The sequence below is a fragment of the Haliotis cracherodii genome, unplaced genomic scaffold (assembly GCF_022045235.1).
Source record: "Haliotis cracherodii isolate W230 unplaced genomic scaffold, xgHalCrac1.p SCAF_7, whole genome shotgun sequence".
Classification (NCBI taxonomy): Eukaryota; Metazoa; Mollusca; class Gastropoda; order Lepetellida; family Haliotidae; genus Haliotis; species Haliotis cracherodii.
The window spans coordinates 15,187,784-15,205,301 of NW_027266330.1; the positions used below are offsets into that span (position 1 = coordinate 15,187,784).

General features: G+C 44.4%; 1 protein-coding gene across 1 annotated transcript in view; it reads right to left on the bottom strand.

Annotated features, from left to right (window-relative positions):
• LOC139447390 (propionyl-CoA carboxylase beta chain, mitochondrial-like) overlaps positions 1 to 17,518 on the bottom strand; it is a 76,629-nt gene that overhangs the window by 52,190 nt on the left and 6,921 nt on the right. The window contains exons 6-7 of the mRNA XM_071228718.1: positions 16,806 to 16,855; positions 13,406 to 13,447 (exon numbers count right to left, since the gene is read on the bottom strand). Coding sequence (XP_071084819.1) covers positions 13,406 to 13,447; positions 16,806 to 16,855 — 92 coding nt within the window. The remainder of the gene's footprint in view (positions 1 to 13,405; positions 13,448 to 16,805; positions 16,856 to 17,518) is intronic.

Sequence of the window (17,518 nt, forward strand, 5' to 3'; positions counted from 1 at the left end):
ATGATGAGTGAACACATTCACCACTGTGCTAGCCTACACACAGATATTCCTTCATAAGACACAAAGAAACCTACCATGCATGCTGAACATATCTGACATACAGACACTCAACAAAATATCCATGTTGAAACAATGACATCTGTCAAAAAAGGTTGGTTGGTTAGTTGGTTTGTTGTTTAACCTCGCACACAGCAATATTCCAGCTATATGACGGCGGTCTGTAAATGACGAGTCTGGACCAGACAGTCTAGTGATTGACATTATGAGCATCGATCCATACAATTGAGATCGATGACATGCATCAATCAAGTCAGTGAGCCTGACCACCCGATCCTGTTAGTCGCCTTTTACGACAAGCATAGTCACCTTTTATGGCAAGCATGGGTTGCTGAAGACCTACTGTACCCCGGAATCTTCACGGGTCTTGTCAAAAAGGCATTGAAACAGTTCTGAATGTAGGTAGGACTAGGGATCCTTTATAAGGATGTTATCACCTGTCGATATATTCGTAATTACAAGGAACAAATTCCAAGGAAACTAACTGCTCCAAAACGATTTTCACAAATATATCAGTCTATGCTATCATAAATGGACTAATTATCTACATAATTTGTTACTTTTTCAGAAGTTTGTTTGCCTTTTTAACATTGTAATAATAAATCACCACCTTGTATGTCAAGAAACAAGAATGGCCACTGCCTGTACATTGCAAATTTAACACCAATGTGACCATAACTCAAGTCAACCGACTACCCAATCCATTCAGAGACCTTTTATGACAAGTATAGGTTGCTGGGGACCTATACTCTGACCTAAAATCCCCATGCCATCATTCAGGGCAAATTGATGTGGAATCAATCAAGTGACGAACCTAACTAGTGACTACCCGATTTAGTCACCGACCTATTGGGATCCCGATGGGGGTGTCACGGCATTGAATCATGTACCAGTGAAGTGAAATGGGGTTGACATCACTTGTATAGCGACATGTATGTGTTTGTGTTTCTGGCTGATTGTACAAGATGCCAATTTTATAGTGCTAGCCCACTGAGAAACCATGCTGCAGTTTAACATGGATACCCCACTCAGACACAGTATACTGACTCTGAGCTGACCAGTCCTTGTTTTAGCTCACTGAAATATAGTGGTGTAACGATATGGCGATACAGTATTGTATCCCGATGCACAGCCCACGATACCATGCATCGATTTGGAAAGCATGTATCGCGATACATACGATATTTTCATAACACAGTTTTACTTACCGTATTTTCATGAGTAAAGTGCGCACTTTTTTTCCAAAAAACACATCTGTGTAGAAGGGGTTGCACATTATACACGAATGAATGAGTTTTGATGTTTTTCCCCCATGGAAAGACATTACCACGAGCACGGAACACCGGAAATACCATGTCAACAAATCTATACTGAAGTTCGCAAATTATTCATGTAATTACACTGTCTGGCTATAAAAAAGTGTTCTTTGTATATCTGGACTCATGTTTGTAACTTATTTCATTAATTTTATTCAAAATTCCTTTTAATATTGTTTTAATTAATTTCGGCGAAATCGTGTGTGAAGCGATCGGAAGATCGCACAACTCACCGTTATTAACAGCAACCACGGTCAGATTACCTCTATTGACGCCTTGAAAGGAATTTTAGTTGACAGAGAATGGATACATATATCATAAATGCCATACTTTGATTCGTTAAAAGTCAGATTTGTTTTTGTTGGACGATTTTATGTCAACACGTAATTCTCGCGATAACGCGATCACGTGCACGGGAGCCTTGACAGTGACTGGTCAGACTGGTTCCATGTGCCCATGAAATACGTCTAACAGTTTCAAAGCCAGTTTGTTGTTTCAGTAAAACATACTGTATTGCTGACAATTTGCTATAACAGTAAATAAACACCTTATATCTTCTTCAACTGTACTTGTCACATCTTTTAGAGAGCAGAAAGACATCGACTTGGCTTAGCTTGTACCAGTAAACACTGTATCGTGATACCTATCGCATTGCGACCCCTGTATCGCGATACGATACGTATTGCGACCCTCCCGTATCGTTACACCTCTACTGAGATACCATGCCACAGTTGAACATGAATACCCCACTCAGACACAGTATACTGAATCCGAGCCTACCAGTCCTTGTTTTAGCTCACTGAGATACCATGCCGCAGTTTAACATGAATATCCCACTCAGACACAGTATACTGACTCTGAGCCTACCAGTCCTTGTTTTAGCTCACTGAGATACCATGCTGCAGTTGAACATGAATACCCCACTCAGACACAGTATACTGACTCTGAGCCTACCAGTCCTTGTTTTAGCTCACTGAGATACCATGCTGCAGTTGAACATGAATACCCCACTCAGACACAGTATACTGAATCCGAGCCTACCAGTCCTTGTTTTAGCTCACTGAGATAACATGCCACAGTTTGACATGAATACCCCACTCAGACACAGTATACTGACTCCGAGCCGATCAGTCCTTGTTTTAGCTCACTGAGATACCATGCTGCAGTTGAACATGAATACCCCACTCAGACACAGTATACTGACTCCGAGCCGACCAGTCCTTGTTTTAGCTCACTGAGATACCATGCCACAGTTGAACATGAATACCCCACTCAGACACAGTATACTGACTCCGAGCCGATCAGTCCTTGTTTTAGCTCACTGAGATACCATGCTGCAGTTGAACATGAATACCCCACTCAGACACAGTATACTGACTCCGAGCCGACCAGTCCTTGTTTTAGCTCACTGAGATACCATGCTGCAGTTTAACAAGGATACCCCACTCAGACACAGTATACTGACTCCGAGCCGACCAGTCCTTGTTTTAGCCCACTGAGATACCATGCCGCAGTTTAACATGAATATACCCCACTCAAACACAGTATACTGACTCCGAGCCGACCAGTCCTTGTTATAGCTCACTGAGATACCATGCTGCAGTTTAACATGGATACCCCACTCAGACACAGTATACTGAATCCGAGCCGACCAGTCCTTGTTTTAGCTCACTGAGATACCATGCTGCAGTTTAACAAGGATACCCCACTCAGACACAGTATACTGACTCCGAGCCTACCAGTCCTTGTTTTAGCCCACTGAGATACCATGCCGCAGTTTAACATGGATACCCCACTCAGACACAGTATACTGACTCCGAGCCGACCAGTCCCTGTTTTAGCCCACTGAGATACCATGCTGCAGTTGAACATGAATATCCCACTCAGACACAGTATACTGAATCCGAGCCGACCAGTCCTTGTTTTAGCTCACTGAGATACCATGCCGCAGTTTGACATGAATACCCCACTCAAACTCAGTATACTGACTCCGAGCCGACCAGTCCTTGTTTTAGCCCACAGAGATACCATGCTGCAGTTTAACATGAATACCCCACTCAGACACAGTATACTGACTCCGAGCCTACCAGTCCTTGTTTTAGCTCACAGAGATACCATGCCGCAGTTTAACATGAATACCCCACTCAGACACAGTATACTGACTCCGAGCCGACCAGTCCTTGTTTTAGCCCACTGAGATACCATGCTGCAGTTTGACATGAATACCCCACTCAGACACAGTATACTGACTCCGAGCCGACCAGTCCTTGTTTTAGCTCACAGAGATACCATGCCGCAGTTTAACATGAATACCCCACTCAGACGCAGTATACTGACTCCGAGCCGACCAGTCCTTGTATTAGCTCACAGAGATACCATGCCGCAGTTTAACATGAATACCCCACTCAGACACAGTATACTGACTCCGAGCCGACCAGTCCTTGTTTTAGCTCACGGAGATACCATGCTGCAGTTTAACATGGATACCCCACTCAGACACAGTATACTGACTCCGAGCCGACCAGTCCTTGTTTTAGCCCACTGAGATACCATGCTGCAGTTGAACATGAATATCCCACTCAGACACAGTATACTGAATCCGAGCCGACCAGTCCTTGTTTTAGCCCACTGAGATACCATGCTGCAGTTGAACATGAATATCCCACTCAGACACAGTATACTGAATCCGAGCCCACCAGTCCTTGTTTTAGCCCACTGAGATACCATGCTGCAGTTGAACATGAATATCCCACTCAGACACAGTATACTGAATCCGAGCCTACCAGTCCTTGTTTTAGCCCACTGAGATACCATGCTGCAGTTGAACATGAATATCCCACTCAGACACAGTATACTGAATCCGAGCCGACCAGTCTTTGTTTTAGCTCACTGAGATACCATGCTGCAGTTTAACATGGATACCCCACTCAGACACAGTATACTGACTCCGAGCCGACCAGTCCTTGTTTTAGCTCACTGAGATACCATGCTGCAGTTTAACATGAATACCCCACTCAGACACAGTATACTGACTCCGAGCCGACCAGTCCTTGTTTTAGCCCACTGAGATACCATGCCGCAGTTGAACATGAATACCCCACTCAGACACAGTATACTGACTCCGAGCCGACCAGTCCTTGTTTTAGCTCACTGAGATACCATGCCGCAGTTTAACATGGATACCCCACTCAGACACAGTATACTGACTCCGAGCCGACCAGTCCTTGTTTTAGCCCACTGAGATACCATGCTGCAGTTTGACATGAATACACCACTCAGACACAGTATACTGAATCCGAGCCGACCAGTCCTTGTTTTAGCCCACTGAGATACCATGCTGCAGTTGAACATGAATATCCCACTCAGACACAGTATACTGAATCCGAGCCTACCAGTCCTTGTTTTAGCCCACTGAGATACCATGCTGCAGTTTAACATGAATATCCCACTCAGACACAGTATACTGAATCCGAGCCGACCAGTCTTTGTTTTAGCTCACTGAGATACCATGCTGCAGTTTAACATGGATACCCCACTCAGACACAGTATACTGACTCCGAGCCGACCAGTCCTTGTTTTAGCTCACTGAGATACCATGCTGCAGTTTAACATGAATACCCCACTCAGACACAGTATACTGACTCCGAGCCGACCAGTCCTTGTTTTAGCCCACTGAGATACCATGCCGCAGTTGAACATGAATACCCCACTCAGACACAGTATACTGACTCCGAGCCGACCAGTCCTTGTTTTAGCTCACTGAGATACCATGCCGCAGTTTAACATGGATACCCCACTCAGACACAGTATACTGACTCCGAGCCGACCAGTCCTTGTTTTAGCCCACTGAGATACCATGCTGCAGTTTGACATGAATACACCACTCAGACACAGTATACTGACTCCGAGCCGACCAGTCCTTGTTTTAGCTCACTGAAATACCATGCCATAGTTCAACATGAATACCCCACTCAGACACAGTATACTGACTCCGAGCCGACCAGTCCTTTTTGAGCTCACTGAGATACCATGCTGCAGTTTAACATGGATACCCCACTCAGACACAGTATACTGACTCCGAGCCGACCAGTCCTTGTTTTAGCTCACTGAGATACCATGCTGCAGTTGAACATGAATATCCCACTCAGACACAGTATACTGAATCCGAGCCTACCAGTCCTTGTTTTAGCCCACTGAGATACCATGCTGCAGTTGAACATGAATATCCCACTCAGACACAGTATACTGAATCCGAGCCGACCAGTCTTTGTTTTAGCTCACTGAGATACCATGCTGCAGTTTAACATGGATACCCCACTCAGACACAGTATACTGACTCCGAGCCGACCAGTCCTTGTTTTAGCTCACTGAGATACCATGCTGCAGTTTAACATGAATATCCCACTCAGACACAGTATACTGACTCCGAGCCGACCAGTCCTTGTTTTAGCCCACTGAGATACCATGCCGCAGTTGAACATGAATACCCCACTCAGACACAGTATACTGACTCCGAGCCGACCAGTCCTTGTTTTAGCTCACTGAGATACCATGCCGCAGTTTAACATGGATACCCCACTCAGACACAGTATACTGACTCCGAGCCGACCAGTCCTTGTTTTAGCCCACTGAGATACCATGCTGCAGTTTGACATGAATACACCACTCAGACACAGTATACTGAATCCGAGCCGACCAGTCCTTGTTTTAGCCCACTGAGATACCATGCTGCAGTTGAACATGAATATCCCACTCAGACACAGTATACTGAATCCGAGCCTACCAGTCCTTGTTTTAGCCCACTGAGATACCATGCTGCAGTTGAACATGAATATCCCACTCAGACACAGTATACTGAATCCGAGCCGACCAGTCTTTGTTTTAGCTCACTGAGATACCATGCTGCAGTTTAACATGGATACCCCACTCAGACACAGTATACTGACTCCGAGCCGACCAGTCCTTGTTTTAGCTCACTGAGATACCATGCTGCAGTTTAACATGAATACCCCACTCAGACACAGTATACTGACTCCGAGCCGACCAGTCCTTGTTTTAGCCCACTGAGATACCATGCCGCAGTTGAACATGAATACCCCACTCAGACACAGTATACTGACTCCGAGCCGACCAGTCCTTGTTTTAGCTCACTGAGATACCATGCCGCAGTTTAACATGGATACCCCACTCAGACACAGTATACTGACTCCGAGCCGACCAGTCCTTGTTTTAGCCCACTGAGATACCATGCTGCAGTTTGACATGAATACACCACTCAGACACAGTATACTGACTCCGAGCCGACCAGTCCTTGTTTTAGCTCACTGAAATACCATGCCATAGTTCAACATGAATACCCCACTCAGACACAGTATACTGACTCCGAGCCGACCAGTCCTTTTTGAGCTCACTGAGATACCATGCTGCAGTTTAACATGGATACCCCACTCAGACACAGTATACTGACTCCGAGCCGACCAGTCCTTGTTTTAGCTCACTGAGATACCATGCTGCAGTTGAACATGAATATCCCACTCAGACACAGTATACTGACTCCGAGCCGACCAGTCCTTGTTTTAGCTCACTGAGATACCATGCTGCAGTTTAACAAGGATACCCCACTCAGACACAGTATACTGACTCCGAGCCGACCAGTCCTTGTTTTAGCTCACTGAGATACCATGCCGCAGTTTAACATGAATATACCCCACTCAAACACAGTATACTGACTCCGAGCCGACCAGTCCTTGTTATAGCTCACTGAGATACCATGCTGCAGTTTAACATGGATACCCCACTCAGACACAGTATACTGACTCCGAGCCGACCAGTCCTTGTTTTAGCTCACTGAGATACCATGCTGCAGTTGAACATGAATACCCCACTCAGACACAGTATACTGACTCCGAGCCTACCAGTCCTTGTTTTAGCTCACTGAGATACCATGCTGCAGTTTAACAAGGATACCCCACTCAGACACAGTATACTGACTCCGAGCCTACCAGTCCTTGTTTTAGCCCACTGAGATACCATGCCGCAGTTTAACATGGATACCCCACTCAGACACAGTATACTGACTCCGAGCCGACCAGTCCCTGTTTTAGCCCACTGAGATACCATGCTGCAGTTGAACATGAATATCCCACTCAGACACAGTATACTGAATCCGAGCCTACCAGTCCTTGTTTTAGCTCACTGAGATACCATGCCGCAGTTTGACATGAATACCCCACTCAAACTCAGTATACTGACTCCGAGCCGACCAGTCCTTGTTTTAGCCCACAGAGATACCATGCTGCAGTTTAACATGAATACCCCACTCAGACACAGTATACTGACTCCGAGCCTACCAGTCCTTGTTTTAGCTCACAGAGATACCATGCCGCAGTTTAACATGAATACCCCACTCAGACACAGTATACTGACTCCGAGCCGACCAGTCCTTGTTTTAGCCCACTGAGATACCATGCTGCAGTTTGACAAGAATACCCCACTCAGACACAGTATACTGACTCCGAGCCTACCAGTCCTTGTTTTAGCTCACAGAGATACCATGCCGCAGTTTAACATGAATACCCCACTCAGACGCAGTATACTGACTCCGAGCCGACCAGTCCTTGTTTTAGCTCACTGAGATACCATGCCGCAGTTTAACATGAATACCCCACTCAGACACAGTATACTGACTCCGAGCCGACCAGTCCTTGTTTTAGCTCACAGAGATACCATGCTGCAGTTTAACATGGATACCCCACTCAGACACAGTATACTGACTCCGAGCCGACCAGTCCTTGTTTTAGCCCACTGAGATACCATGCTGCAGTTGAACATGAATATCCCACTCAGACACAGTATACTGAATCCGAGCCGACCAGTCCTTGTTTTAGCCCACTGAGATACCATGCTGCAGTTGAACATGAATATCCCACTCAGACACAGTATACTGAATCCGAGCCGACCAGTCCTTGTTTTAGCCCACTGAGATACCATGCTGCAGTTGAACATGAATATCCCACTCAGACACAGTATACTGAATCCGAGCCTACCAGTCCTTGTTTTAGCCCACTGAGATACCATGCTGCAGTTGAACATGAATATCCCACTCAGACACAGTATACTGAATCCGAGCCGACCAGTCTTTGTTTTAGCTCACTGAGATACCATGCTGCAGTTTAATATGGATACCCCACTCAGACACAGTATACTGACTCCGAGCCGACCAGTCCTTGTTTTAGCTCACTGAGATACCATGCTGCAGTTTAACATGAATACCCCACTCAGACACAGTATACTGACTCCGAGCCGACCAGTCCTTGTTTTAGCCCACTGAGATACCATGCTGCAGTTTAACATGAATACCCCACTCAGACACAGTATACTGACTCCGAGCCGACCAGTCCTTGTTTTAGCTCACTGAGATACCATGCCGCAGTTTAACATGGATACCCCACTCAGACACAGTATACTGACTCCGAGCCGACCAGTCCTTGTTTTAGCCCACTGAGATACCATGCTGCAGTTTGACATGAATACACCACTCAGACACAGTATACTGACTCCGAGCCGACCAGTCCTTGTTTTAGCTCACTGAGATACCATGCCATAGTTCAACATGAATACCCCACTCAGACACAGTATACTGACGCCGAGCCGACCAGTCCTTGTTTTAGCTCACTGAGATACCATGCTGCAGTTTAACATGGATACCCCACTCAGACACAGTATACTGACTCCGAGCCGACCAGTCCTTGTTTTAGCTCACTGAGATACCATGCTGCAGTTGAACATGAATACCCCACTCAGACACAGTATACTGACTCCGAGCCGACCAGTCCTTGTTTTAGCTCACTGAGATACCATGCTGCAGTTTAACAAGGATACCCCACTCAGACACAGTATACTGACTCCGAGCCGACCAGTCCTTGTTTTAGCTCACTGAGATACCATGCCGCAGTTTAACATGAATATACCCCACTCAAACACAGTATACTGACTCCGAGCCGACCAGTCCTTGTTATAGCTCACTGAGATACCATGCTGCAGTTTAACATGGATACCCCACTCAGACACAGTATACTGACTCCGAGCCGACCAGTCCTTGTTTTAGCTCACTGAGATAACATGCTGCAGTTGAACATGAATACCCCACTCAGACACAGTATACTGACTCCGAGCCTACCAGTCCTTGTTTTAGCTCACTGAGATACCATGCTGCAGTTTAACAAGGATACCCCACTCAGACACAGTATACTGACTCCGAGCCTACCAGTCCTTGTTTTAGCCCACTGAGATACCATGCCGCAGTTTAACATGGATACCCCACTCAGACACAGTATACTGACTCCGAGCCGACCAGTCCCTGTTTTAGCCCACTGAGATACCATGCTGCAGTTGAACATGAATATCCCACTCAGACACAGTATACTGAATCCGAGCCTACCAGTCCTTGTTTTAGCTCACTGAGATACCATGCCGCAGTTTGACATGAATACCCCACTCAAACTCAGTATACTGACTCCGAGCCGACCAGTCCTTGTTTTAGCCCACAGAGATACCATGCTGCAGTTTAACATGAATACCCCACTCAGACACAGTATACTGACTCCGAGCCTACCAGTCCTTGTTTTAGCTCACAGAGATACCATGCCGCAGTTTAACATGAATACCCCACTCAGACACAGTATACTGACTCCGAGCCGACCAGTCCTTGTTTTAGCCCACTGAGATACCATGCTGCAGTTTAACATGAATACCCCACTCAGACACAGTATACTGAATCCGAGCCGACCAGTCTTTGTTTTAGCTCACTGAGATACCATGCTGCAGTTTAATATGGATACCCCACTCAGACACAGTATACTGACTCCGAGCCGACCAGTCCTTGTTTTAGCTCACTGAGATACCATGCTGCAGTTTAACATGAATACCCCACTCAGACACAGTATACTGACTCCGAGCCGACCAGTCCTTGTTTTAGCCCACTGAGATACCATGCTGCAGTTTAACATGAATACCCCACTCAGACACAGTATACTGACTCCGAGCCGACCAGTCCTTGTTTTAGCTCACTGAGATACCATGCCGCAGTTTAACATGGATACCCCACTCAGACACAGTATACTGACTCCGAGCCGACCAGTCCTTGTTTTAGCCCACTGAGATACCATGCTGCAGTTTGACATGAATACACCACTCAGACACAGTATACTGACTCCGAGCCGACCAGTCCTTGTTTTAGCTCACTGAGATACCATGCCATAGTTCAACATGAATACCCCACTCAGACACAGTATACTGACGCCGAGCCGACCAGTCCTTGTTTTAGCTCACTGAGATACCATGCTGCAGTTTAACATGGATACCCCACTCAGACACAGTATACTGACTCCGAGCCGACCAGTCCTTGTTTTAGCTCACTGAGATACCATGCTGCAGTTGAACATGAATACCCCACTCAGACACAGTATACTGACTCCGAGCCGACCAGTCCTTGTTTTAGCTCACTGAGATACCATGCTGCAGTTTAACAAGGATACCCCACTCAGACACAGTATACTGACTCCGAGCCGACCAGTCCTTGTTTTAGCTCACTGAGATACCATGCCGCAGTTTAACATGAATATACCCCACTCAAACACAGTATACTGACTCCGAGCCGACCAGTCCTTGTTATAGCTCACTGAGATACCATGCTGCAGTTTAACATGGATACCCCACTCAGACACAGTATACTGACTCCGAGCCGACCAGTCCTTGTTTTAGCTCACTGAGATAACATGCTGCAGTTGAACATGAATACCCCACTCAGACACAGTATACTGACTCCGAGCCTACCAGTCCTTGTTTTAGCTCACTGAGATACCATGCTGCAGTTTAACAAGGATACCCCACTCAGACACAGTATACTGACTCCGAGCCTACCAGTCCTTGTTTTAGCCCACTGAGATACCATGCCGCAGTTTAACATGGATACCCCACTCAGACACAGTATACTGACTCCGAGCCGACCAGTCCCTGTTTTAGCCCACTGAGATACCATGCTGCAGTTGAACATGAATATCCCACTCAGACACAGTATACTGAATCCGAGCCTACCAGTCCTTGTTTTAGCTCACTGAGATACCATGCCGCAGTTTGACATGAATACCCCACTCAAACTCAGTATACTGACTCCGAGCCGACCAGTCCTTGTTTTAGCCCACAGAGATACCATGCTGCAGTTTAACATGAATACCCCACTCAGACACAGTATACTGACTCCGAGCCTACCAGTCCTTGTTTTAGCTCACAGAGATACCATGCCGCAGTTTAACATGAATACCCCACTCAGACACAGTATACTGACTCCGAGCCGACCAGTCCTTGTTTTAGCCCACTGAGATACCATGCTGCAGTTTGACATGAATACCCCACTCAGACACAGTATACTGACTCCGAGCCTACCAGTCCTTGTTTTAGCTCACAGAGATACCATGCCGCAGTTTAACATGAATACCCCACTCAGACACAGTATACTGACTCCGAGCCGACCAGTCCTTGTTTTAGCTCACAGAGATTCCATGCCGCAGTTTAACATGAATACCCCACTCAGACACAGTATACTGACTCCGAGCCTACCAGTCCTTGTTTTAGCTCACAGAGATACCATGCTGCAGTTTGACATGAATACCCCACTCAGACACAGTATACTGACTCCGAGCCGACCAGTCCTTGTTTTAGCTCACAGAGATTCCATGCCGCAGTTTAACATGAATACCCCACTCAGACACAGTATACTGACTCCGAGCCGACCAGTCCTTGTTTTAGCTCACAGAGATACCATGCTGCAGTTTGACATGAATACCCCACTCAGACACAGTATACTGACTCCGAGCCGACCAGTCCTTGTTTTAGCTCACAGAGATACCATGCTGCAGTTTGACATGAATACCCCACTCAGACACAGTATACTGACTCCGAGCCGACCAGTCCTTGTTTTAGCTCACAGAGATACCATGCTGCAGTTTGACATGAATACCCCACTCAGACACAGTATACAGACTCCGAGCCGACCAGTCCTTGTTTTAGCCCCTTAATGCCGAGTGCAAGGGAGGGAACAACAAGTACCATCTTTTAATGTCTTTTGTTATGACGCAGCCATGGGCAGATACAGCTTTTTTTAAAAGGGGGGCTGGACAATTAAGATCTATTTATTGTCTTTGGTGGTAATTCATACAGAAATAAAGATTTTTTTCGAAATAAAAGGGGGGGGGGGGGGGGGGGAAGCGCACCCCTACACCCCCCGTCTGTATCCGCCCATGACGGCCTGGGCTTGAACCCTAATCTCAGAGCGGACGCTCTACCACTAGGCCACAGAGGCAGTTTAAATCATAAAGATGCATATTGATAACATGTTGGGTATAGCCTTCTGTGACTTTAGCTAGCTCAACAGAAGATTTGGACTGACTGAGGAGTTGTGGTTAATACCACTTCGAAAATACTTCTGTTATGACTGTTATATCACGGAATGGGCAGAAATCCACATTGATTAAAGTGCAAGGATTCCCCCAGCAGTCAATGGGTACCTGGTAGGATGAGTTAGTAATGTGACTTGTTAACCTTGTAGCACCTCACAGGCAGCTTGCACTGTATACTCCCCAGGGAGCTGAGAATGAAAATCCAGTGCCCACTGATCGAGTTCATAATACTGTCGCGCCATGAGCATTCACTGGGTGAATGGAATTTGGATCATTAAAAATGCACTTATTGGTATCAAGTGATGCAGGCCACTTTGTTTAGCAGTTTAGCAGTTTTTGTAAAACATAGGCAAGATATGGACCAAGGTTCATAGTCGGTGAGTGAGTTGGATTTAACGCTGATGGATGTGGGATCATAGGTGCCTGGCGTGTCCAAGGGACGCAACTCTGCACAGTGATTGCAGTGCCTTACACAACTGGGCCACCATAATCATAATCTGGACAAATCTGAGATTTGAACAATCCATCAACGGGTTCTGGACTGCTACACGGGGAAGAAGTGACAGAAGCCCTTACCTTGACAACTTCAGGTCCTGTGATGAATAAGTAGGAGGTTTCCTGCAAACAAGTAGCAAACAATGAAATAAATAATAGAGATTATTACACCAAACTCATTAAAACCAGATCTTAGTTCTTGCTACCGGTAAACAAAGTGAGTGAGTGAGTGAGTTTTCACAGTATTCCGGTTATATCATGGCGTGTCAGCCCGAAGTGATGCAGGTCTCAGACGTTTACCACTTTGGTGAAACCCACAGGCAAGGGTATGGTGTTGACAAACCTAGAAACATAATTGGAGCGAACCGGGATTCGAACCCACAATCACAGGTTTTTGGCGTGCCCAAGGGACGCAACTCTGCGGTACATGCTCTCTTAACTATGTTTACAGGTAAGTTCTAGAAAGCAGGTTTTCAAACTGTTGGGGTCAAGAAAAAACAGACACAACATAACTAGTCTTCATTGATAAGCCTTAAGAACAATGAGAGTTTATTTCAAATCCCTAATTTTAGCATCATCTATAAAAAGCAATAATGTATCTTTCAACAAATACAAAATAAGTTCCTCTAAGCCTTAGCAAGATAAAGTATGGATCTGGAATTAATTCCCATGCCAAATGGATAATTAAGACCTAAAAAATGACGAGTAATGTGTTGCTAGACACCAACACCTAGCTCGTTCGTCACGCCTAAGACCCGGGTTCGATTCCTGACATGGGTACAATGTGTAAAGCCCATTTCTGGAGTCCCCCACCGTGATATTGCTGGAATATTGCTAAAAGCGGCGTAAAACCTTACTTACTCACTCACTCACGCATGAATGTAATGAGCTATTAACATGTCATTAAACCTCCAATCACTAATGGGCCATTGACAACATCCTTGAATGCATATTTTATTAAAATAGCTTACACGTTTTAACCAAAAATAATTCTAAATATTATTTGAATCACACATAAAATACTTAGTTCACTAATCAGTTACTAATGAATATGGTGACCATATCAAGAGAGAATCAACAAGGATCTGTTTGTTTTTGTTGTTGTTGTTGTTTAACGCTTCACTCGGCAATATTCCAGCCACATGAAACCTGTCTGTCTGTAAATAATCAAATCTGGCCCAGACAATCCAGTGATTGACAATGAGATAAAGATACTGTGTTTTCAATGCATAGCGTGAAGTTTCAAATGTTAAAATTAACATGGTAAAATCTACATATAACCTGGCTCTACTCTAAACATTAAGGTTACCTCCATTCTATCATGACAAAATTAAACGTGAACTGTTTAGTGTTAATGAATACATCGAGCTTGGCATCATGGGTTGCGTCTAATGTTTTGAATGTGTTGTTGATCTGAAATAAGAACACCCAAATACAAAGAAATTATGAAAAACTTGAACTACACTCTCAATTTCTGTTGTGTTTTCTGCACAAAATATATTACCACATACTTAAAATATTATGTACGAATTTTATATTTGGGATAACACTTTCTTTGTAAGGTATAAAATCATAAAAGAATTGGTTTTCAGGCAATGACTTTTGAAAATGTAGTACGGGTGGGCAGTGATTTTTTCGGGGGGTTGGGGGGTACCTTGTTCAAACTAAATTGCTTCATAGGCATTACTTAGAAGTTGACAGACGACAAAGAAGACACAATTTATGAATAATAACTTCCTTATTTACTGTAATTATGTACCAAAACATTGTCTTTGCAATATATAAAGAAGTTGTTATCCATAAATTGTGTCTACTTTGTTGTTCAAACTAGTATGTAACCAAATAAACAGTTGTGTACCATCAACCTGGGAAAGGGCCTCTCTACATTTACAAGCATACAAACTCCTATTGCTGCCATGACCATAACACGAGATGCACAGCAAAGCAGTGCACATGTAAAGGGAAGTAACTGTGTGCCATATTGGATCACATTGTTTTTAAGTACATGTATAAGGATTTTTTTACTTTTTTATTCAGAATGGAAATAAAAACGGAACGTGCGGCAGACTTTATGATGATGTGGGCGGTGCCTGAGAACCAAGACTTATTTTTGTTAGCCTCAAGTAGAATATATTATGGGCACAACTCTGCATTTTGAAACCTATAATTGTACATATCATTATTTCAAGATGCCTACCAACAGTGCTTATGAAAGAAGGACTTTCCTAAAACCTTCCACCATGAAGCAGCTGTCAGAGGTGATTATTGTGATTTGAAACCTAGGATTCACCAATCAGAATCAGCATTTTCCAAATACATAGTAAAATTTGGTGACAGTAAAATCCAGGTAATACGTTAGTATTTATGATTTCTTGGTGCATAGGTGTGTTAATATTTTAAAAGTGCATTATTTGCAAACTATATTGGCCACCTGAAAGAATTGAATGATGTCATCATGTATGGTACTTGAACCAGGTAAGTCAATAATTTCTTATCAGTCCTTATTCAAACTTATAAAATATTTTCCAAGGTTACCATTATTGCTATGAAATCTGTAAAAAAAATGGTAATTCTATTGCTCTACAAGACCCACGATGTAATGCTGATGCCACGGGTAGTAAGGAATTGTGGGAAAATCATAGGGGAATAACCTAATTTAATGACACATTAATGAAAATGTTACAATTAGTACTTGTCATCATTAGTTTAGTTAATGATAGTATAATGACTACTTCTGGACAACCTTTTTAATGCTGCCGTTAATGAGCACAAAATAAGCATTAATAAGCATTAAATGTACTGGTGTTGGGATGGGTAACTAGGGTACACAGGTTAGGTGGGCCCTGAGTAGGACCGGGTACCCACAGGGCTTCCTGGTCCCGTGGTTAGCCTAGTTATATATTGGTCAAATACAATAACGATGACAGTCGCTCATGTTAGCCTAGTAGTGAGTGAGTGAGTATGGTTTTACGCCGCTTTTAGCAATATTCCAGCAATATCACGGCGGGGGACACCAGAAATGGGCTTCACACATTGTACCCATGTCGGGAATCGAACCCGGGTCTTCAGCGTGACGAGCGAACGCCTTAACCACTAGGCTACCCGACCGCCCCCTGTTAGCCTAGTAACATATTGGTCAAATACAATAACAATCACAGTCGCTCCCAGTTATATATTGGTCAAATACAATAACAATGACAGTCGCTCATGTTAGCCTAGTTATATATTGGTCAAATACAATAACAATGACAGTCGCTCCTAGTTATATATTGGTCAAATACAATAACAATGACAGTCGCTCATGTTTGCATTTCTTTCTGACTATGCATGCATTGTTTCAGACTTTTATACGTTTGAGTAAAGGAACTTTGGACTCGACCCAGGCCTAGGATGTACCCACAAGTTATTCATGTTAATAAAGGCTTGATACAACCAGGGCCTTGGAAGTGGACATAGTTGTTGGGTCATCCGCAACACTCACCTTGACCATGAAGGTGAAGTCTGTCAGAGCGGGGGAGTACACAGCGCCACCTAGGAGGAAACACCGGAATTAGGCTTCGCTGTCAACATTTGTCATTTACCTGATAACGGACTCAACGTGGACGATGGGGGGTTTAACCATGAGATACCATGCCACAGTTTTATATGGATTCCTCGATCAGACACAGGATAATGACCTGTCAGCCTGTCCATGTGTTTTATCATCCAAAACTGGCTCCCACAGGAGATATTGCTTGGGTGAGATCAAGCGATATCTACATTGTAGATATCACTGCAATGAAATTGCATCACAATGCTTTGCAGACCATTGTGATGTCATTGGTTACCATGACATCACAATCAAATGACACCACTAAAGGCTCTGCTACTGAAGCTGTTAGCAGTACTTTTAACACTTAAGACGCTGCTTATTACTGTCTACAAACTGAAAAAGTTGGAAGAATGATGTTGGATGATAAATATAATCTGACCCAAGTGTCTTATGATATCAAATATATCAACAATCGTTGACATGACAAGGACATAGGAAAGTCTGCTATTCAGAAAAACTCTTTGAGTGAGTGAGTGAGTGAGTGAGTTTTGCAACGTTTTGAAGGGTATTTCAGGTACATAACAATATGTCAGCTCTATGAAAGCCCAAACTGACGCCGGTCTTTGATGACTGCACTTTGGTGAAACCCACAAACTTGGGTA